Source organism: Corvus moneduloides, chromosome 9, assembly GCF_009650955.1.
Source record: "Corvus moneduloides isolate bCorMon1 chromosome 9, bCorMon1.pri, whole genome shotgun sequence".
NCBI classification, from domain to species: Eukaryota; Metazoa; Chordata; class Aves; order Passeriformes; family Corvidae; genus Corvus; species Corvus moneduloides.
In genome coordinates, this window is record NC_045484.1 from 20,723,537 (window position 1) to 20,745,194 (window position 21,658).

Genomic DNA, 21,658 nt, shown 5'->3' on the forward strand with positions numbered 1-21,658 from the left:
AAATAAAACCAAGATAAAGTTTCTTTATCCTGTGATAAATGAGTCTTGTGTTCCTGCAGTTTAGCCTTCACAGCTTCAGCACACTTCAGCAGTGTTGCAAAGATCCTGTTCCAGAGTATACAGTCAAAGCCACTGTCAGTTCTAGGTAGGCTTGAAAACTAATGTTAATGTCATTTCGGTGCCATGACAGAGTCCAGGAAGTTAAATAATTTACCCAAATCAGCTCTGCCACATTCAGGATTCTTTTAGTTTATGACCTGGAAGTCATTGGATTTCATTTTAGAAGTCAGCAGGTTTAGTTTGGGCTATTGGAGTATCTTAATAAAGTTATTTATACTAACTTAGTCTAAAAGGCACATTGTTTTAAAAGTTATATATATGTTGCATGTTAGATATCTAATATTGCTGTGTATTTTAAGGAATTGGGTTTTACTCATTCTTACTTCTGTTGACAGGTGATTCCCTGGTGTTGGAAATTCCAGCTACAGGATCTTGGAAAATATAGCTTCAGCAATGTCATCACCCAGCAGCAATTGCCCACACTTGGAATCAGTTGGTGAGATAACAAAGGAGGAATTAATACAGAAATCTCATGTGAGTTGTAGCAATTCACTTTCTTCCTATCACTGTTAACTGGTCAGGTTTTTTAGGTCCACATTTTAGTGTATTATTAGTTATAAGATGCATTTAAGTGTCAAGCATGGGTAAAAGCTCCTTTACTGGAATAGTAAGGTTTAAATAAAGTATGAGAAGAATTATGGACTTGATGAAGCTGAAAAACTATTTTTCAGCACTTAAAGAGAACCTTTGCCACAAGTGATGTTTTAATGGAATCATTAGTTAAAAGAGTTAGCATAGCCCCAAGCTGAACTTTATTTTCATTGCCATTGTAGCATTTAGTTACTTGGAATGTCAATGTAGCATAGTACAACTGACTTCAAGTAGAAACTGGAACAAAGAAATTTATGCTTGAGTTTACTTGGGTAGCAGTTCTCTTTCTGATAGAGAAGCCACAGTTTGAGAAACCTCCCCTCCCTGATCTCTTGGTTTCAAGCTAATGTTAATAAATGTAACAAAGGAGGATCTTGTAACTCATTTTAGCTGGGAGGTGATGAAAAGTGAAACCTTTTCTGTCCATGGTGCTAAATTTCTATAACCGTTAATTTGCTACTGAGGAGTACAGCATTTTTCTAGTGTTGCATCTTTTTTGTGTAAACCTTTGCAGGTGGTGTCTGCAAGAAGGAATGTGAATTTATTAAAAGTTCTATCACTTTTATTTCTATGTTAAATTTATAGGAAAGACCAATTATGAAGATTATTATAATTATGTGATATGGTACATAATTGTGCCTTACATAGAAAAGCGATTTTTGGTTTAAGTTGGAAAGTCAGAGAGAAATCTGAGCTTTTGGTAGAAAAATATGCTGATCTTGAGATTATGGGAAGCAAAAAACTAGGTTGGTTATCAACATATCCTTTCATGTCTTAAAGTTATTCATCAGTATTTTTGTCTTGAAGTTATTCAACAGTATTTTTTCTGGTTTTGTCTTGAAGCTGTGTTATACTGGTGAAAGTAAGTGAAATAATGCTTGCTTTTGTGTTGAACTCCAATAGGGCACTTGTCAGGACTGTAAAGTCAGAGGACCCAACCTTTGGGCATGCTTAGAGGTAAGTTGTTCTGTTGTTCCATAGTAGAGTCATTTTCTAGTAAAGTTAAAGTTGATAGTATTTTTTTTTTTAAGAAGCATCTGTAATGAAGTTTTTGAAATTAGTTTAACTTACCATTTAAAAACAAAGCTTCTTCTGCAGTTTATTTTTTAAATTATTTACCATCTAGTGGGTACATATTTCTTGTCATTTAAGAATAATATGCTTAAAATGAGATTTTCTTTTTTATAAGAGGGAAGGTAGCATATTAGTGTTTTTATGTCAGTTATGATACTTTTTAGCTCTTAAGTTCTGAAAGTTTTTTTAATCTTTTCCCTGGGTCTGTAGATCTAAAAAATAATTTATTATTCCTGAATTAACTAAATTACTTTTTATAAGCCTTTCTTAGCATTTGTAGTAGTAACATCTAGTAGTAAATGCAGACATTTTACATAATAATGCATACTCTGAATTTTTTATTCTTAAGCAAAACAAAGAAAAAAACCCCTTATTTTGGAACTTGCAGAAGCTTATATGAACATTCTCCTTTGTGCAGATTTCATCCAGTCTTTACCTTGGGTTTAGCTGTGTCATAAATATGCTTTTACCTGACTCTTCTTTCTTTCTACAAAAAGCCATAATTTTCACTGTATTTAAAAAAAATACAGAAAACTCAAATACGTTGCTTCTGACTGATCTATGATCCCAATTGGAAAGCATACAGCTAACTTAGTTTTTAAAATGTCTTGTGTCTTTGGACTTACAGCTGTTTACAGAGATTGAAATGTTGCCCTGTAGACTTGACTTCATTTCATGGCAACTTTTCTTTAAGTACTGTCAGAAGGATCTCTAGGCTAATGCCACCTTTTAGGTGTATGTATGAGCATTTTTTAAAATCCCCTTCATTTGTGTCCTTTTTGGTGGGTGGTGGTAACAATTAAGAGATCAGATTATTTTGGTCCTTCTGTCAATAGCAGAGATGAAGGGGGAAAAACAGTGTTTAATGTCTTGTTAGCTGGCCTGAAGTTTTAATTACATATAAAAAAACCTCTTAGGAGTAGGGAAGAGGTGTTCAGGGATGCATCAACCTGGCAGGTGGGAAAATGCTGTCAAGCTTAAAACATATTTTTTATTTCTCACATAGAGCTCTTAGACTGTTACTGAAAAACTAAATTTTATACCAACATTTCCATAGGAGAGTCTTGTAGTGGCAGTAGGACACTTAATGTCATGCTGTGATGTTTCTCCTCTTGGATGAATTGGCATCTTGTCTTCACCTTTTTCAGTAGAAAAACCTGGTGAGATCCCAGCATGAAAACTATCTGTAACCTAACAAATATCTGTGATTATTTAATATTGTAAATTGGCCATGTTCAGCTACTATTTGATTGTATAAATTAACATGCTTAGAGAGTTATACAGATAACCTGCTATACCCTCCTGTGTGATTGGCCTGACTCATGCAAATGAGGAATTAACAAAAATTGCTTGAAGATTGGCAGCTGCAAGATTCCACACTCGACTCAGCCAAATATATTTTGCAATGAGCATGATTAAAATTGACAATTATTTTGCATGTTATAACTAGAATGTGGCAAGTTCTTAGCCATATAGTGCTGGAAACCCTTATGTAAAGGTGAAGAAACTAATCAGTTGTGAAGCAATGCTCTGATGAATAGGCACTGCAGATAGGGGCAGGCCGGGATTTTTGTATAAACATGTCATGGTCCGAGGCTGTTGCCATTCAGTATTTCACCACTCAGACACTGGATTAACTTTGTGTTTTCTGTAACAATCTTCACCAAATAAGGAATTGTAAAAAATATATGTTGACAGTAATATAAATAAATATATAAAAATGGCCAAAAAATTGTATTCCAAATGTTGCCCATCAGTGAGAGAAGTTGAGTTAAATCTTGCAGCATTCTTTTTTGCTTTAGGTGATATTTATTTTATTGCTTACTGTGCATGTCTCTTGGTTTGAGTAGGACCCTGAAGGTTTGAAATTTGAGTGAATTTTAAAGGGACTGGCAGTATATTCCTATTCTGTAAACCTGTTTGAGACCACTTTTTAATTCTGTATACTTCTGTGTATCTTGCCCAACAGAACAGATGTACATATGTTGGCTGTGGTGAATCCCATGTTGATCACAGTACCACCCATTCCCAGGTATGTGTGTTTGCTGGTAACAGTTTCTTGAAGCACTGAAGTAGAGAACTTTTATTTCAGTAAAGTCAATAGCCTATGTTAGCTAACTATGGAGGTTTGATTAGCTGTAATTGTTTTTCATGTTACAGAAGCAGGTCTTGCTAAGTAGGAGCATGTGAGCTTATAGTTCATGTGCAGCTGCATACTTAGTTATGCAATTCTTCTAAAAAACATGGTGGAAATGAAAATAAAAAGAAGAAAAATTACTGCTGATTTTCAAGATGCACAGAGGACTTATTGAGTACCTCAGCTTATGTGTATTACTTCACTACTTCAGTGTAAATTTCTGTGGCTGCCTGATACAAGGGTTTTACAAGGAGTGGTCTTATGACTGCATTTTACCACCACTCCTGAATTCTTTGGTTTTGTTTTGAAGCAGGACCTTGAGAAGAGTGAGTATATATTTATACAAATAGATAGTGCATTAATATAAATCTATATAAATACTTTCAGAGTTTTTTTATCAGCTGTTAAAGCTAAATCACAGTTCTAAAGCCTTAACAATAGACTCAGAGATGAGGTGTTTCTAGAGTAGTTGGGGAACAGATGGTCCCTGAATTTCTTGCCTACAGTTTTATACCTCTTGGCTTCTTACAGTAGTTTATTCCTGCTTTGCGTGCTGCCTTAGCAACGTTATGTACTCGCCAGGTAGGAGAAAGCAGGCAAACTATTAATTCTGTGTCTGTGACATCCTTGTCTTGATTTTCTTATTACTTAATTTTAATTTTAGGATAGTAAGCACTTTTCTGGATTCTTCTTTAATAAAAATATCAATAAACTTATTAAAATGAGAGAAGTGAGGTTGGCATGACCCAACTTCTGCTTACTCCAGTTTACACCAGCAAGGCTCCCTGTACTGCAAACAGTCATGTTCATTGCATCCACTCCAAGAAAATTATTAAGCTATTGCTCTGAAGTCTTGTAATTATGTATGGATCTGAAGCTGCAGAATTAAGCATATTCTCATGTTTGAAATTGTTTGAGTTATTTATGTAAGTCTGTTATTTTTAGTGGGGGGAGGGCTACCTGATGAGATTTTAGCCCACTTTGCATTAAAAACATTGTTCTTGTACAAGGTTTTACTAAGTGAAGAGAGAAGGAACTTGGCCGTCCTGTAGCAGTTGTAGTATTTTCCTAATTTCTAGCAAATCCCCTCATTGTCTATAAACCTGGCTGATGCTGACATATAAGGAAGAAATACAGGGAGGATTTATGAAAATATTTGGAGGAAGCTAGCAGTTGTGTACCCAATCTTACATTAAGCGAGGAGGCTAAAAAAACCTTAAGATTTGAACAATAAAAATATTCTTCATCTGTCAAGTTTTCATATTGCTTCACAGCGTGAAGCTGTCAACAGAAGAACTATTTGAGTCTAGAATGTTTGGTTTGATCTGAGCACCTCTTACTGTAACTGAACTAAAAATTTTATCTTAGTCTTTAGATTGCTGCACACAGCCTGAATTTCTTACAGCAAACCAGTAGAAATAAACATTGCAGAGGAGGTAGCTCCCATTACGGCCAATTACAGATATTCCTTGAAAACTGGTTTGTTGTGAATTGTAGCACTTCTAACAAGAGTTTTTCTTCTTATTTTTTTAATTACAGAGAAGCATGTCAGATGTGACAATGTCTTGGATTCTGATTGCATCTTGTTGCTAATTTGAGTGATTTGTACTGAAAACGAATGTTTGTGCTAAAATGTCAGTAATTGAATTGCTCTTTTTTAATATTCTAACACACATACTTGTTTCATTGTTGAAAAACCTAGAATTTTAATGTAGCTATTCTAGCTTGTATTTAGCAGTATTTAGTTTTTCCCAATTTCTGAATCCCAGTTGTGGTTTTTGTTCTGTTTTAGGAGACAAAGCACTGTCTGACTGTCAACCTTACTACTCTCCGTGTTTGGTGTTACGCCTGTAGTAAGGAAGTATTCCTGGATAGAAAATTAGGATCTCATTCTCCACTACCAAGTGCAAGATTGTCTCACCAAGCACAAGAAAACAGTGTGCAGGTATTTTTTAACCCAATGGAACAAAGGCAGCTGTAGCTTTGCAGTAAACATTGTGTTTTCTCTTAAGTGAGAGACTGACTTTTCCTCCATTCTTGTGGCTTTATTCCTCTCTATTTTCATAAAGTTTTTTTGGCTTTACTGGCATCAGTACTGCTCACTCTGATCTTTTTTTTCTTAGATAAGTGTTGTCTTGGAGAAAGTTGCACTGCAATTTCTTAAGTAAAATTGTTTGGAATAATGCTTGTAGCTGAAGAAGGAAGTGTTATTTCTTTATTGCACATGTAATGTAGTTACATAAAAATGACAGGTAACTTGGTTAAAACAGTCACAAGTAGAAATACAGTATTTCTAAATGTGTTTTGCTTGAGATGTAGAGCTGTAAAAGAGAGACCATCATGCACAGGTTGAACAGAAAGATGGGCAATTTTTCAGTCTACGTAATGAAGAAATACTTTTACTTCAAAATTTAGTATTTAATATGAATGTTATCTGGTCATTTTCTCATAAAATGCCAGCAGCTCAATTGGAATATCACCATTGGAATTTTCTAAAAATTTCTGTTGTCTAGAAATTCTTGTCACTTGATATAAAGCTGAGTTCAGTCTTCTGAACTTCTGTTATATTTAACCTGCTTTAATCTTCCAAGGAAACAGGTATAATACAAAGAAAAATGAGTAGAATGTACAAAGTCTATGAAACATTTTGTTGAGGGTTTTTATTTATGTGCTCACAAAAAGAGCCTGTCATGCAATAAATGCCTGCCTGTCCACTACTTTGTTTCTCTATCTGTACATTTTTCTTTCAAGACCTTAATTTGTCTTCATTAACTGTAGTGAGCCACCTGCTGGCACATCAGAAACACCTTCACTGGCTTAGGTGATGGCTCCTGCCTTAGCTCTTCCTCTTAGCCTCTTCAAGGCTGCTTTGTTACCCAGGGGAAAGAGATGCCATCCCTGGCTTTGTTTTGGTTCTTCAGTTGTTGTTAGAAAAGCATGCAGCGACCTGAAAACAAAAACATGGGGGGTTCTTAGTATTTCTCAGGGTACCTGTGGAGCCCTGATGTTCTTACTTCATGTGCAGTGAGATTTCAAAATGCATTCACATCATTTTCTGGTTCTAGATTTGTTGGTAAAATTACACATAAGCTTAATTAAGTGGAAAAGTGATTAATAGAAGTAAATAATTCTTTTTCTCCTTTTAAGGATTTTAAAATACCCAGTAATCCCACACTAAAGATTCCATTAGCAGCTGTATTTGATGACTTAGATATAGAAGTGGAAGAAGATGAATTGAAGACCAGAGGTAATAAAAGCAAAACCCTGTGCATTATTGCATGAGTATGTTTTCAAGTCTGTTTTCCAGCTGTATACTAATTCTCTTCTAAGTGGAACTGTTTCCTTTTCTGCTCCAACTCAGATGTTTATTTTAGTTTCATCTTCCTTGCAGCAATCTGACTTACCTTCAGAGCAGAGGCTGTGGTGGTAAATTGTAGTGCACCCAGTACACCTGTGCAAGCAGCAATAAAAATAAGAAAGGGTGTTGTAGTAATGTTTAGTGCAGTTGGTGTTGTAGACACTCTGGGTAAAGGCTTTTTTAAAATCTGTTCTACTGTTTTTGCCTGCCCTAAAAGCCTCCTGATTTGAATGCTTTCCTGCATTTTGAATAGTGCTTTTCTGAGCCTGTAATATCCTAGTGTGGGGTTTTGGTTATTTGTTTTCTCCTTGACATGATTGATTTCATGCACTGCCAACCTTTCTCATATCAAGGACTACCCCACCCTCATACTAAATCTAGTGTAAAGATGAAAATAAGAGTGATGAAATCCCGAACAGTGAAGCTAATCCCCAACAGTGAAGCTTTAATCTTTCATTTCATAAGAGAACATAATAATTACTATTTTTTTTAAGTCTCAGATTATTATTGATCATTCCAAAAAGGATGGGTGTATTTGATGGTAAAGAAAATGTTTCTAAGTACCATTTTTTTCAGAAAAATATGACCAGCAGATCGATGAGCTGTTGTTTTTGAGATACATTGCATATGTCAAGGCAGTTTGTTTTCCATCAGTGATGAGAGAAAAGTTATTCTGATTTATGAATGTGCCAGTTTTGGCTGGGCAAGAGTTAATTTTCTTCACAGCAGCTGCTGTGGGGCTGTGTTTTTGGATTTGTGCTGAAAACAGGTTGATAATGTAGAGATGTTTCAGTTATTTCTGAGCAGGGCTTACAGTCAACCTCTGTTTCTCACACCACCCACCAGGGAGTGGGTTGAGGGTGCACAAGAAGTTGGGAAGGGTCATAACTGGGACAGCTGACCCCAACTGATCACTGGGATATTCCATAACATATGGTATCCTGGGAAAAGAAGGAGGAAGATGGGGACTTTTAGAGTTAGAGTATTTGTCTTCCCAAGTAACAATTATTCATGATGGAGCCCTGCTTCCCTGGGGATGGCAGAATACCTGCCTGCCCATGGGAAGTGGTGAGTGAATGCCTTGTTTTGCTTTGCTTGTGCAAACAGCTTTTGCTTCACCTATTAAATTGTCTTTATCTCAACCCATGAGTTTTCTCACTTCTACAATTCCCCCCCATCCCACTGTGAAGGAGTGAGTGAGTGGCTCTGGGGGGTTGAGCTGCTGGCTAGAGTTAGACCACAGCATGGGTCTCCTTCACTACCAGCTTTCCCTCTCTAAGTCTGCTGGCATTGGTCAGAAAACCTGCCTTGTCCCTTCTGTTGTCTGGCACAGTCTTAGAGGATATGACACCACTCCACTAATTTGCCATCTGCCCTTAAATCGTTACGCCATGTGTTTTATCCCTAGTTAGTTTCTCAAACCAATGCGTGTATTTGTTTATTTTTATCTCTTCTTGTGTTATTAAGATTTTGGGGAATGTCGCTTACATTGCAATAATATACAATTAGAATTGCATTAAAGTTCTCAGTAATGATGATATGACTATGTTAAGACACCAAATTGAAAGGAAGAAACTTCTTTAGCTTTGTTCTAACTTTGCTCTTAAAATTTCTTTTGAAATGCTTTTGGTGAAGCAAACATTAGCATATATCTTCACCAGTAAAGAAGTCTGTTTAAAAACTTTCCTTGCAATACTACAGGCTGGAAAAATGCAGTGAGAGTATATTTCTGAAATATCTGCTGCCTCTAAAAAAATGAAATAAAATTAAAATCCTCTGACTGCTGTTGCTTTCCAATTTCAGTAAGAATGATTGTTCTCTTTGTAGCAGAATTTGGAATGCATGTTCTAGTGCGGGAAGCAGGACTGTATTTCCATTCAGACAGATAGAAGGACATTTTAAAACTCAATTTTTAAGTCCTGTCTATTAGAAATTGTAACTGAAGTAACCCAAGTGGTTTTCAGGTGTAGAAAGAATTTTCTAAGTAACTTATTTTTCTGCCACAGACTAAAACTACTGGGGTAGTTCCTACACTTCAAGAGTCATAGTGCATAGAGTCATCAGCATTGGTTGCTGAATGTTTGTTAAGTTTTTTAAATTTTTGAGTTTTACTGATTCTTTGCTTAGAAATGTTACTGTTCCCTCATACAAAAGCAATTTTATTTTGAAATATTACTTCATTAATGTAACACTTTAGTAGCCATGAATAGCATAATTCATAATAATGGAAAGAATATATGTTATTATAACTTTCATGTGTGTGGAAAAAGTATATGTGACTATCTGTAAAAAAAGTAAAGAGTGTGGGTTAGGAAATAAACTATATGGGGAAGTCTGAGCTGAGCAGTCTGTTTGTAAAAGTAAAGGTGTATCATTGAAATAAAAAAAGACTAATTGCAGGACTAGTCTGGGATAATCACATGCTGAGTACATTTTGAATATTGAGTGTAATCTGACTTAGTGTGAACTTGGGACAGAAGAATGAAATCTTTGAGAAGCTTTTGGTAATGTGATTAGTTGCAAGTGCAGCATAGCAACACTTTAACTGACCAGATAAGTCATTAGCTGAAGTAAAACTTTTAAATTAAATTATTTTAAATTAAAATCTGCAGGTATCATAAACTGTGAAAAGTTAGTAAGATGAAATACAGTCCACTTGTCTGAAGCGTTTTAGTCAATCAAGATCAAAACACTTAATTACTACTTCTAGTTAGATTGGTATTCCTTTAGGAGTCCTGTGTTTCTTTTAGTTGCAATTCTGCATTATAATTGGCGTCTCAAGTGTTACGAGTGTTTTGATTAATATGTATTTTCTAGGAATTATTGGATTAACAGACTTGTATTTATTCTGTTTTTCAGGTCTAACAGGATTAAAAAATATTGGAAACACTTGTTACATGAATGCAGCTTTACAAGCTCTTTCCAACTGGTAAGGAAAATGATAGTTAATGCAATTTTATATTTGCTTATGCATGCATTTTTTCCAGATGGTCTTAAGGGGTTTGAAGAGCTGCACTACCATGGAAGAGGACATATATTTCATGACTCTCAGTCTTGTATCCTGCAAACAATTTATTATGGTATATGGGCCGCTCAGCTTTTTCCCTGTTTCATTCTAATGCCTCCTACATGAAAATATATGCAGTTTTAGAAATTAGAAGAAAATCTGAAAAAAGCTACTGGATTTGTGGATTGGTCTTCGTATTTTTTTTTTCCTTTGCTACGGAAAAATCAAAGGAAATGCATAAGAATAAACTCTAATTCAAAAAGAGAGATACTAGGATCAGAATTCAGTTGTTACAAACAATGTGTCTGGAACATTCTGTGCTAAATCAGGGTAGGGATAGATGGAATGCAAAATCCCATGTCATCCCATGGGAATACTAGACAAGTTCACAAAGGAGGAATCTGCAGAAATTGAACAGATAGAAACAGTATCCCGGCTGTAAAGTTTCATGCAGCAGGAGTGGCGGGGCGGTGGCAGGTCCTGAGCAGGTGTCACACAGGGTCACTGTGAGTGGCCACAGGCCAAGAGCAGGCAGGGCTAAGGACCTCGCTGAGGCTCTTGGATGAGGGAGAGGAGAACTGAGGCAGATCTCTTTGGAAGATAAAGAAGTGGAAAAGGCACCATGAGGAAAGTATTACGTTGAGAAACGCCAAATTTTGTGAGTTTGCTGTGATGTCTCCTTTCTTGGAGGGAAATGGGTCCAGTGTGTATGAGGGGTTGTGACTTCAGAAAGGAGGTTTAAGGGAGAGGAAAGAGTACGTGAGTTGGCAACACTGCATGGAAGAAACATAAATAATCATTTAAGTAGAAATTATTTGCCTACACAGATCTTGTGGCACTGTTGGATTCTAGAGAAAAGATTTGTTTGGGATGCTGTTGTGGACTAGGCTCATCGTGATTGTTGCTGGAGTGGTACATATGTACTTCTGTGACAGCTAGTAGGAGTCGCCTTGAATTTGAATCCCATTAGACAATTCTGGTGCTTTGAGAAATGTCAGAGCTCGTTTGAGGAGCAGTGTGGCTGTACTGCTGAAGTTGTCCTACCAGGAAATGTTTGGTCGCAGCATTTAAGAACGTAGGAAGTGGAATTGTTCAATTATAGAATAGTATTACTCTTCTTATTTTATAATCCTGTATGAAATGCAAATTTCCTCTTGTATTTTAACAACCTGAAAAAATTACTGTTTTCTTCTTTTTATTCAGCCCACCTTTGACACACTTTTTTCTTGACTGTGGAGGCTTAGCCCGAACAGATAAGAAACCTGCAATTTGTAAAAGTTACCTCAAGCTGATGACAGAACTCTGGCACAAAAGCAGGTATTAAATCATTTGGGTGATGAAATGATAATAAATAGATTCCAGAGTCGTGAGGGTGCATTAATTTGTCCTAAGTTTCTAATTTTTATTTCATATGTTCACAGAATTCTTCTTAAAAAAAAATAAGGAAGGAAAGGCTGACTTGCAGGACTCAAGCACTCCTTACAACCTGTTCTTTTCTGTATATACCAAAGATAGGACAAGAAAGAGATTAGATGAGCACTGTGCAAGCATTAACCTCTTAAAAATGTTTACATTTGCCAGAAATACATCTGAAATGTTTAACTCTGTGTTTTTCATTCTGTATCAATGTTTTATCAATTTCTCTTATCAATGTTTTATCAATTTCTCTTATTTCCTTATATGGAATTTGTGTTAGATCTAAGAAAATACTTCAAAATATAAATACAAAGGTAAAGAAACAGTAATTGTGCGCAGTGCTGAGAGTATGTCTGATCAGTCATCTGATTGTCTGACAAGAAATGTGCCATGAAAGGCCTGATACAGTCACTGTTTCAGTTGGATGACAGGTTTTTAAAAATTGTGTAGTTAATAATTCAATACCAATATTATGTTTTGTTAAGATTAATATTATTGGTGTTCAGTTGCAGGTAACATTATGATCCCATCAAAGATAAAAAAATCCACTTCAATGCTTTCTTTTTCAGTGTTTATATATTTAAAACTTTTTTTTAGGCCTGGATCTGTTGTTCCTACTGGTTTATTTCAAGGAATTAAAACTGTTAATCCAATGTTTCGAGGCTACTCTCAACAGGTAAAACTTTCTGATGTCTTTTAAATCTGCCTGAGCCATAAAGTTATCTCTTAATTAGAAATCAAATGCTTAAGATACCATACTTCCTGTATTTGTTTAAAGCAAATGCAACATAAACTTTAGTTAATATGACTTGAATGTAGATCATCTGAAATTGAATAATCAGTAGTTAAGTCATGTTTTATATTTATTTATATCAAATTCTCAAAAGGCCTTCAATTTAGAATAACGCCTTTTCTTTGAGGAAAATTTAACTAATAATATCTGAACTTCTCCTTTGTGTGAAATAATGCTGCTAATGTTTGAGCAGTCCCAGAAAACAAAACGAAGATATTCAAAAATAAAGAATATAACAGATTTTTAATATATTTCTCTACCAACGTTTAAAAAAAATACACAGTATGCATTTCCATTTGGTATCTTGGAAGAAAGCCCCACCATTTGTGTGTTATGGGAACCACAAGTTGGTGGCTTGATAAATAGGTAGGGATTATTAAATAGCAAAGGCATTCTTCAGTTGCTCCTTCATACAATATCTTGGTGCATCCATACAGTTTGGATCACTTCATTAAAAGCTTTAGGACTAGGTGAGAAATTTAAACCTCATAATTAGGAAAGCTTAGTAGTATCTTCCAGGAATCTGCATTTATTAAAAGGAGTTTTGCTGTTTCCATTATGTTTCATATTTGTGGCGTGAAGATTAGGACACATGTTTTAATGTTCAATTGCTGCATGTAGCTGTAAAGTCACTGTTTAAATATTAATCTTAGTGTTCTGTAATCTGCTCAAGAATTTCTAAAGTGCCACATGGATTTCTGAAAAAGTAGAAATTCAGCCTTGATAGCCAAAAAGAAACTGTATGGACACTTAATTCTTGCAGCTCTGAACACTGATGAAAATGTCTTTTTCCATGCAGAGTTACACTTAATGAGACCTTTTTAGGTTAGGCCTGGATCATAGTTCAGTTGTATGTTCAGCAGGTTTCGTGGCAACAATTACAGCACAGCAGGGCTTTCGTAACCAACGCTCTCCTAGCTCTCAGCCTTGCAAGTTGGGCAGCCATGTCCAATCTTCAGGGAGAAAATTACATTGATCAATGAAGAATGTTTATTCATTGATCTGTATCTTGATGTTTTTGTTAATTTTGGCTTTTTATGAAAGGATTGCCAGCAAGTAGGCATACTGGGGTTTTTTTTTCATTACCCAAATCCAAACTTAGTTCTGTAAGTTGCAATTTTTAAGAAAATAAATGTTTTGTAGTCAGCGGTTTTGAGCTTAATAAGTAATTGCTCTGATGGATGGGAATGTTGAGCAGCAAAAATTAGTATTATGAACAACCAGAATACAAAAAGGAAAATAGAAGAAAATAAAAGCAGTAGTAGTTGCCAGCAAGAGGCTTTTGTTTTCTCTCCTGCGTGCTTTATTAGATACTTTCTATTGCCAAGGACCAGGCAGCTGTGCTGATTGATGAAATTTGGTGGCTTTTAAGATGTTTCCAAACACAGATTAGACTTTCAGTAATACTTTACAGCTTTGTGGGAACACATTTGGGGAATCTTGTTGAGGCTTTAGAAGAAGAATTGGAATATTGTTGGCAGTGTGATGCATTGGAAAGACAGACTAAGTAGCATCATAGCACTTTTTAATAAAAGTACTTCATGCCCAGTGAAAGCAAGGCTCTGGTTGCTTTGCTGGATAAGGCTTACAAAAACTGTCTCTAAAATGTTCCATTACAAGCAAAGCTGGAGTCTCACCACGCTGCTGGTAGTTGTTTGAGTTACATTTATCATTCCAGTAAGCTATGGCAGCACAGCTGCCATATGTTAAAGTAATGTTGTTAAAGTAATTTATTTTGCAAGTTGGAATGTTTTGGAGGAAGCTTGTATAAGATTGTGACATGCAAGAAATGTATGCAGGAAACATACATGGTCCAGAAGTGAAAGTCATTTTGAACATTAGACCTGGGACAGAGGAATTTTCTTTATTCTTCTTTAATAGCCAGCTTTTTTAGTTATCTGTATCTTTTCCTGATATGAATATCTTCCAGATAAAATAGAGTAATATGGTAAAACTTGTTTAAAATTCTAGGATGCACAAGAATTTTTGCGTTGTCTAATGGATTTGCTTCATGAGGAACTTAAAGAACCAGTTGTAGAACTGGAAGATGCCCAGCCTATGAGTGTTGAAGAGAGTATGGAAGAAGATAAGAGCCAGTCAGAATTAGGCTTTCAGCCCTGTGAATCCTGTGGTAATTGTGATAAAACAGAAAATGACACAATTTTCAAACCTGTCTTAGAGGATCCTGCAGAAACAACCATGTTAATTCAGGATGATGATAACAACTCAGTCACATCCAAAGACTGGCAGAAAGAGAAAATATCAAACAACAAACTTAAACGAGCAAATTCTATGGAAGACTTGGAAAAAGATACGAACACTGTTTCAGAGACCACTGAATTTTTAAATAACCAGGGAACTGTCAAAGTACAGATACACAGCCGATTCTCAGGTAATGCATTGCTAAAACACAATTGAAATAGTCAAGATCTTAGCCAGAATATCTGTGGGAGTGGAAGTGGGTTGTAGAATATAGTAGAGGTATAGGTCAAATAGGGTAGGTGGTTTTACGTGTAAACAATGTACTTTCTTAGTTTATTTTTTCAGTTTAGGTGTTCTGAATCCAATTTTAATTCCCTTAAAAGTTAACTGTTTGTACTGGGTCAGGTTTCAGATAACCCGAAGAGTGAGATTTTTTTATTTTGCTCTTAAGTTAAAAGAGGAACTGAAATGGTGTTACGTTCCTAAATGTCTAGTGGCCTGACAGTGTGGGAAATAAGTTACGTGACCATTGTGTCTGTTCATTCTGCAGTAATTTTTTTCATAAAATTTGTGCAAATCTCAATTTCAGAATACATCAATGACGTCCACATGAATGACGTATCTGCAGCCCAAACACCATCATCAATTGAAGGGATGAACACACGCTTATCAAACAGCCCTCCAAAATCATTCCCATCGTGCTCTTCACTGGCACAAGTCCACAAAAAAGGTAGAGGCTCTTTATTTTCTTCCTGGTATTGAATTACTCTGTATTGTAGTTTTCATTGTGTTTCTTATGTCTTGTGTAACAATGCAGTGTTGTTTCTAAGGGAGTTTTATCCCTGTTTCTGGTGGGAAGAGGGAGTGTTGTGTGTAAGCTGGACATGCAAGATCATTCCCTGTATTTCTGTAATCTTCTGATTCTTTTGAAGCGTGAATAATAGTATTTGCCTCTATTTTGGGAGGACAGAGTATTATTTTTAGACAGTGTTCTCAATTGCACTGGTTTGGAGAGAGGAGAAAGGTGTAAGAAGTTAGTACCCCCAAAGGTAATGCTCTCTGGAAAATGAGCTCATTGGTTCTTCAGCAGAAGTTCAGTAAATCAGCATTTTAGTCAATTAAGGTTTAAGGAGCCTTGTATAATTGTACTGTAGATAGACCTGTGAATGCTGGCTGCTTTATGGTTGTTAATGTCCCTGCAGTGCAGAGTATTTCTTTTGGCACTGCAGCACAATGCATTTATGAGCATCCAGAATATTTCTACTTTTACTTGCCTTTACATATGAGACAGTGCTGCTTTAGGGCATGAGGAATAATACATGATTTTTTTTTTTCCCTGATTTTTCTAACAGTAGATTACTTTAAGCAAAGCTTGTCTTTTGGAGCGTGCTTTTAAGGCATTGCACCAAACCCAAACCAAAAAGCAGTACAACTTTAATGTTGTAATCCTGCTTCATTCAAAAGCCCGTCCAGATAAGTCCCGAACTTCTGAACATTCATGTTATCTTTTTCATGCTTTAGCATCGGTGTTGCATGACAGTGATTTAATGGGCTTAAGTCATTGACCTCGTTGGTTCATTTGTTCAGCAGCTTTGACACTGCATCTCTACTACTGTCTCCAGTTTTGGCTTCACCATTACAGGAGGGTTTTAGATAACCTGAACTGAGTCTGTCAGAAGAGGTACTTGGTCACTGGTGCTTGTCATGCCCAAGGAGAGGTTGAGAGACCTGGGGTTTTTTAATAAGCGACTCCAGTAGTACCTTTAGTCTACTCCAATCCACTGTCATCAGTGTTGCGATACAGTAACCTTGTGTGTGAGCTCTTCAGCCCAGTATGGTTTAAGCTTCCCAGGAAGATTGATCAAATTAAGTGTCAAATAGAATGTTCCTTTTTATACCTTGGGGGATTCCTGTCAGGATAAATCAACCATGTAGCAATAGGCTGTAGATTTCAAGACTGGCAGTTTGAGTTTTACTTAGAGAGGCAAAAGTTTCTGTTGGTTGTCCCCAGCTGCTTGAGGAACCCACATGGATTGCCTGTCCTGGCAGTAACGTGATCTTGCAATTCTTGAGAAATATTTAGTAAATAGAAAACAGGGCTTGGCTCATAATTTAACCCTGAATATATGAGACTTCTAATTATATTACACAAAGGTGAAGGAAATCAGAATCCACTGGGTTTTGGCTTACTGCAGCATTTTATTTTTGTCATGTTATAGTTTCAACAGTATCATCACCAAAAAGGAAGAAGCGCAAGAAGTACAGGAGTGTCATCTCTGATATATTTGATGGGACTATAATAAGTTCAGTCCAGTGCTTGACTTGTGATCGGGTAAGGAGAGAAAGTTCTAGCTTTTAATATGTTCTTCTCTTACTGCTTTATGAATATCGTCATTCTCTGGTAACTTGAAATTCTTTTGTGGCAGATTTCCTCAGAAGGTTGAGTTGTTTCATGTTAGTTTTCTTAAATTGTAGTAGTGGGTACTACCAGCACTTTGTGATGAGAATAGCTTGTATTCATTGAGCTGGATATTTACTCAGAGCTGAAAAATAACATTTTGAGAATTGGTTTACAGCAAGTGGAGAAAGAAGCTTGCTCTTCAACTTCATTTAGGTCTGATTAGTTTTTAGTAGTGTTCTGAATATCCTAATGCATACCTGCTACTATCCTAAGTTCTCAGGTCCCTAATGTTTCAAAGAAAAGACAGTAATCTAATATTATGCTGTAACAGTCTTATCAGATAGATTGAGGCTAACAAAATTAAGGTCTTTCAAAAAATCCAAGTAAAGACACTAACTTTTGCAGTGATATGAATCATTAGCTGCTTTCTGAAGTTGTTTTCTACTGCAAAAGGAGGTGAAACATAGGAAGGGTTGATTTTTTTTCCCTGTACTATTTGCTCAGACAATTACATGATTATTTTTTAAAAAGTCAGTTATCTAAATATACCTAGTGGACTGCTTTAGTTTCAAAGCAATCGTATCAAATACTGGATAACCAAATCTTTATGTTGGGGACAACTTTCTCAACATAAGGCTTAAACCTAACCCTGGTGTACTTGCATGCCTTTAATACTTCTCGTGTTGATTTTCTCTATTTCCATTTTGCCTCTGAATCTCGAGCTCTTTTACTCAGAGTTCAGATTGAAACGCAGGAGACGCCAGGCTTTTCTTCTAATTGCTGTTATTATTTTCTTACCTATAACGCAGCTGCACAGATTGTGCCTCCAAGTTAACAAGGTGGAAAATGGCCCTGAGTTCTAACTTTCAAGGCCTTTTAAGGTCCAAATCAACCAATTATGAAATACCAAGTAATATGTTTTTATTTATAATCCAATAACTGTCTATTCATGACCCGCAGTGTGGGTTTTTTGACCCAATACCAGAACAGCCAGATTTGTGAAGAAGGAGAAAAGATGAAGAACAAATCCACACCCCAAATCCTCCATATTGTTACATGTATATTATTATATCCCAGAAACCTAAATTCTCTAAACCCGGGGTTCCAACACTCTTGGTTTAGATCTAAGAATACAGAGACCTCAGGGTAATCTGGTGAACAAGTCGAAAAAGCAAACAAGAATTTCTAAAACGTGTTTGACGTGTGACTCTGTGTGACTATATGATCACTAAGTGAAGTACAGGAGCAAGAAAAGGCACAGCTGGGTCTCCCTTGCAGCGAGTCCAGTTACATCAGGTCAAGATAATGTCAGAGTAAAATACTGTGGAAACAATGGACTGAAGCTTTCTGAAACTACTTTGTATAACACAGCCTGAGGCAAAAATCATAGTGCTTTGTATGACTGATATGGAGACAAATAATAATGACCTACAAAAATGTTTCAGTGATAACAATGTGCAAGTTCATGCCTAAATGTTACTTTTTTTTGGTTCCTCTAAAAATCCGTTTTTTAGAAAATGTCTTCTTATTAATCTGCTTTTTTTATGATTAATTTGGTACCTAGTGGAATTTTCAGTTATGCAGTGTCTTGGTAGTTACTCGTGAACTTTACAGAATTCAGTTTAATTGCTGTTTGTCTTCAAGCTTAACTCCATTGTGTTTCATTTATTTTCTTCCTCAGCTGTCTGTAACCCTGGAGACCTTTCAGGATCTGTCCTTGCCTATTCCAGGTAAGGAAGATCTCGCTAAACTCCATTCTGCAAGTCATCAGACATCTCTAGTCAAGGCAGGGTCATGTGGAGAAGCATATGCCCCCCAGGGATGGATAGCCTTTTTTATGGAATACTTCAAAAGGTAAATAATACTTATCTTGTTTTATTTAATTGTCTATTTTGAAATTCTAGTTTCTGCTCTTCTGGCAGAACATATGTTGGTTTTCTTTCTTTTCTGTCAATGATGTTTCAGGTTTGTTGTCTCATGTGTTCCTAGCTGGTTTTGGGGTCCAGTTGTAACCTTACAAGATTGTCTTGCTGCCTTTTTCGCCAGAGATGAGCTCAAGGGTAAGAGGTTCATTACCTGAACATGTTCCTTCTGTGGTTTTTTTCCTCCTGTCACAATGAGATGATTTAATATCTTCTTAGCTTAATGCAATTAAGCAGAGGCCACCTGTTAGAGTGTAATACAGTCAATCCTTGTTCTTTTGGGATCATTCATTTCAGAAAGGTAAGCTTCTCATTCAGCTGAATATTTGAGATAAGAAATGCCTATGAAAGCTGCTTTAGAAATGTCAAGTCAGTCTGAATTTGGTTTAGTGAAATTGTATCAACTGAAGGTTCATAAAAATTTCAAACCCACTATATTAATATTCATTCTCATAACCTCAATTTGGACGCAGTAAATTATTTCCCTTTTAAATTATATAGCATCATCTCTTCAGATTATACTGTACTGCTTCATAGTTGAAGACATAAAACCTAAGAACCTTTCCTGTAGTTTCTATGTCAACACTATTATGACTTAAATATTGGACGCAACCTAAAGATAAATTCCCTTGAAACTTTTATATACCAAATGTGCGCACGTAAAGGATAACTGCTCGGATTTGGAGAATAATGGCTGGTTTTCTTCTCCCTGGTGTTTGCAGGTGACAACATGTACAGCTGTGGAAGGTGTAAAAAGTAAGCTGGCTTTTACCTTTGTTTTACCTTGTCTTAATTTGAGGTTTTACTGCTTCCATTAGTCCAGAGACATTTATTTCTGTTGGGTTTGTCCGAATACTGTTCATCTTTTGATATGACCCTGTGTTCTGGCTGTCAGAAATTCAGTATTACCAAGGTGCAGGGGTCAGGAAACGCCGACTTACCCTACCACATGTGCTTAATTCTTTCTCATCCCCTTACACCTTTAGATCTAAGTTGGTTTTGTTTGACAAAATAAAAGCTCTTAGCCCTCTCTAATACTAGCAGCTTTCCCCTAATACGCGGTAGGTCACTAAGGTGTGTTAAATAAATTAACTATGGCTTTAAATACTAAAGAACCAAGAAACAGAAGTGGTTTGAAGAAGACTGCTTGAAGCCCTTCATGGTACCAGGAGTGTTATTCCTTCTTGTATGTGCCATAGATAATTTCTTAGAAGTAAACTTAGTTCATTTCTTTTTTGTCTTTTGCTGGATAATCAGCTTTCATGAAGCTTCAAGTTCCTTCCTTTATGTTAAGAGAAACAGTTAGCAATCAAGTAGGGACTTGATTGTACTTGTTGTTTTGAATTTTTCAGCAGTACAGATTGTCTTGTCTTATGAACCATCAGTTTGTATCTTTTTGGCTACTCCATGTCTAGTCTACATTCCAGAAATATTTTGGGTTTACTAATGCAATGTTCAGCTTAGGCTTTTGCTGATCTAGCACAATAAAGTAAAACCTTTTCAGAATAAATTATTGATTGTTTCGGTTTGGTTTTTTCTTTGCTTAGGTTAAGAAATGGAGTGAAATTCTGCAAAGTGCAAAAATTTCCTGAGGTACTGTTGCAATATGCACTTTAAAACACTTTTTCTGGGTGATTAGGAATGTAAGACTAATGAGTTGCATGGAGTAAATTGTGTTTATAATGCTGTGTGATGAAAGTCTACCTTCATACTGCCATTTGTTTAAGAATGTGAGCAACGTGGTTATTCACCCTGTAAGAAAATTAATCTTGTACATGACAGGTATAGGAATGGGATTTCCCTCTGTTACTACTGTTGGTCTGCAGACAGTAACACAACGTTTCTATTCTATGTTATTATATATACTACTATTTATACTGTAGGTCATAGAATTAAACACCACAGCCAGACTGGAAAGCTTGTCTATAAGAAACATTTGTAACTTTACATTTAAAAGGTAATCCAGTCTTACACTTCAAAGCATGAGTTGATGGCTTCAATAATCAGGAAGAATTAATGTCCCTCATGGCAAGATTGTGCAATGTGTGCTCTGAGGAAGAGAAAAAGTACATTTTTCAGTGCTGCATCTGTGTTAGTAGCCACAGCTGATTAAAATGCAGAGCTTGTGAGTATGCTTCAGGTCATAGGGAAAACTCTTCTTTTTGGGCTGATAAAAGGAAAAGATGGCACACACTGTTCGGGTATTTAATATCAAATAGCACATATAGTTCTTTGACTGAGTCCGTCAATCCTTCTTACAGATTCTGTGCATTCATCTCAAAAGATTTAGACATGAGCTTATGTTTTCGACAAAAATTGGGACCCATGTGTCCTTCCCCTTGGAAGGCCTTGACCTTCAGCCTTTCCTTGCGAAGGACAGTCCAGCTCAAATCGTGACTTACGATCTCCTGTCTGTCATCTGCCATCATGGAACTGCCAGCAGTGAGTATGAGCTTGATTGTTTTGTCTTTGCAGTTGGTACATCAACACTTTTCTTTAAGGGTGATGACTATATACTGAAGGGTAAATAGATAAACAATGATAATTTTAATGTGGAAGATGAATGCCATGATTTTTACCTTGACCCAAAAGATTTAAGGCTTGTTCTGGAAGAGTTGGCACATCTTTGAAATTATA

At 36.1% G+C, this 21,658-nt stretch overlaps 1 protein-coding gene across 3 annotated transcripts in view; it reads left to right on the forward strand.

Moving 5' to 3' along the window:
• Nucleotides 1–21,658, forward strand: part of USP33 (ubiquitin specific peptidase 33) — a 38,944-nt gene that overhangs the window by 5,253 nt on the left and 12,033 nt on the right. Inside the window, exons 2-17 of one of the 3 annotated variants that reach the window (XM_032118487.1) lie at nucleotides 456–594; nucleotides 1,615–1,668; nucleotides 3,755–3,817; nucleotides 5,715–5,867; nucleotides 7,070–7,169; nucleotides 10,140–10,209; nucleotides 11,491–11,604; nucleotides 12,301–12,379; nucleotides 14,468–14,888; nucleotides 15,288–15,428; nucleotides 16,918–17,030; nucleotides 18,781–18,953; nucleotides 19,056–19,159; nucleotides 19,744–19,777; nucleotides 20,569–20,614; nucleotides 21,283–21,463. In XM_032118487.1, coding sequence (XP_031974378.1) covers nucleotides 514–594; nucleotides 1,615–1,668; nucleotides 3,755–3,817; nucleotides 5,715–5,867; nucleotides 7,070–7,169; nucleotides 10,140–10,209; nucleotides 11,491–11,604; nucleotides 12,301–12,379; nucleotides 14,468–14,888; nucleotides 15,288–15,428; nucleotides 16,918–17,030; nucleotides 18,781–18,953; nucleotides 19,056–19,159; nucleotides 19,744–19,777; nucleotides 20,569–20,614; nucleotides 21,283–21,463 — 1,927 coding nt within the window. In that variant the 5' untranslated portion in view covers nucleotides 456–513. The remainder of the gene's footprint in view (nucleotides 1–455; nucleotides 595–1,614; nucleotides 1,669–3,754; nucleotides 3,818–5,714; nucleotides 5,868–7,069; nucleotides 7,170–10,139; nucleotides 10,210–11,490; nucleotides 11,605–12,300; nucleotides 12,380–14,467; nucleotides 14,889–15,287; nucleotides 15,429–16,917; nucleotides 17,031–18,780; nucleotides 18,954–19,055; nucleotides 19,160–19,743; nucleotides 19,778–20,568; nucleotides 20,615–21,282; nucleotides 21,464–21,658) is intronic. The other 2 variants (XM_032118488.1, XM_032118489.1) reach the window with 2 other exon arrangements.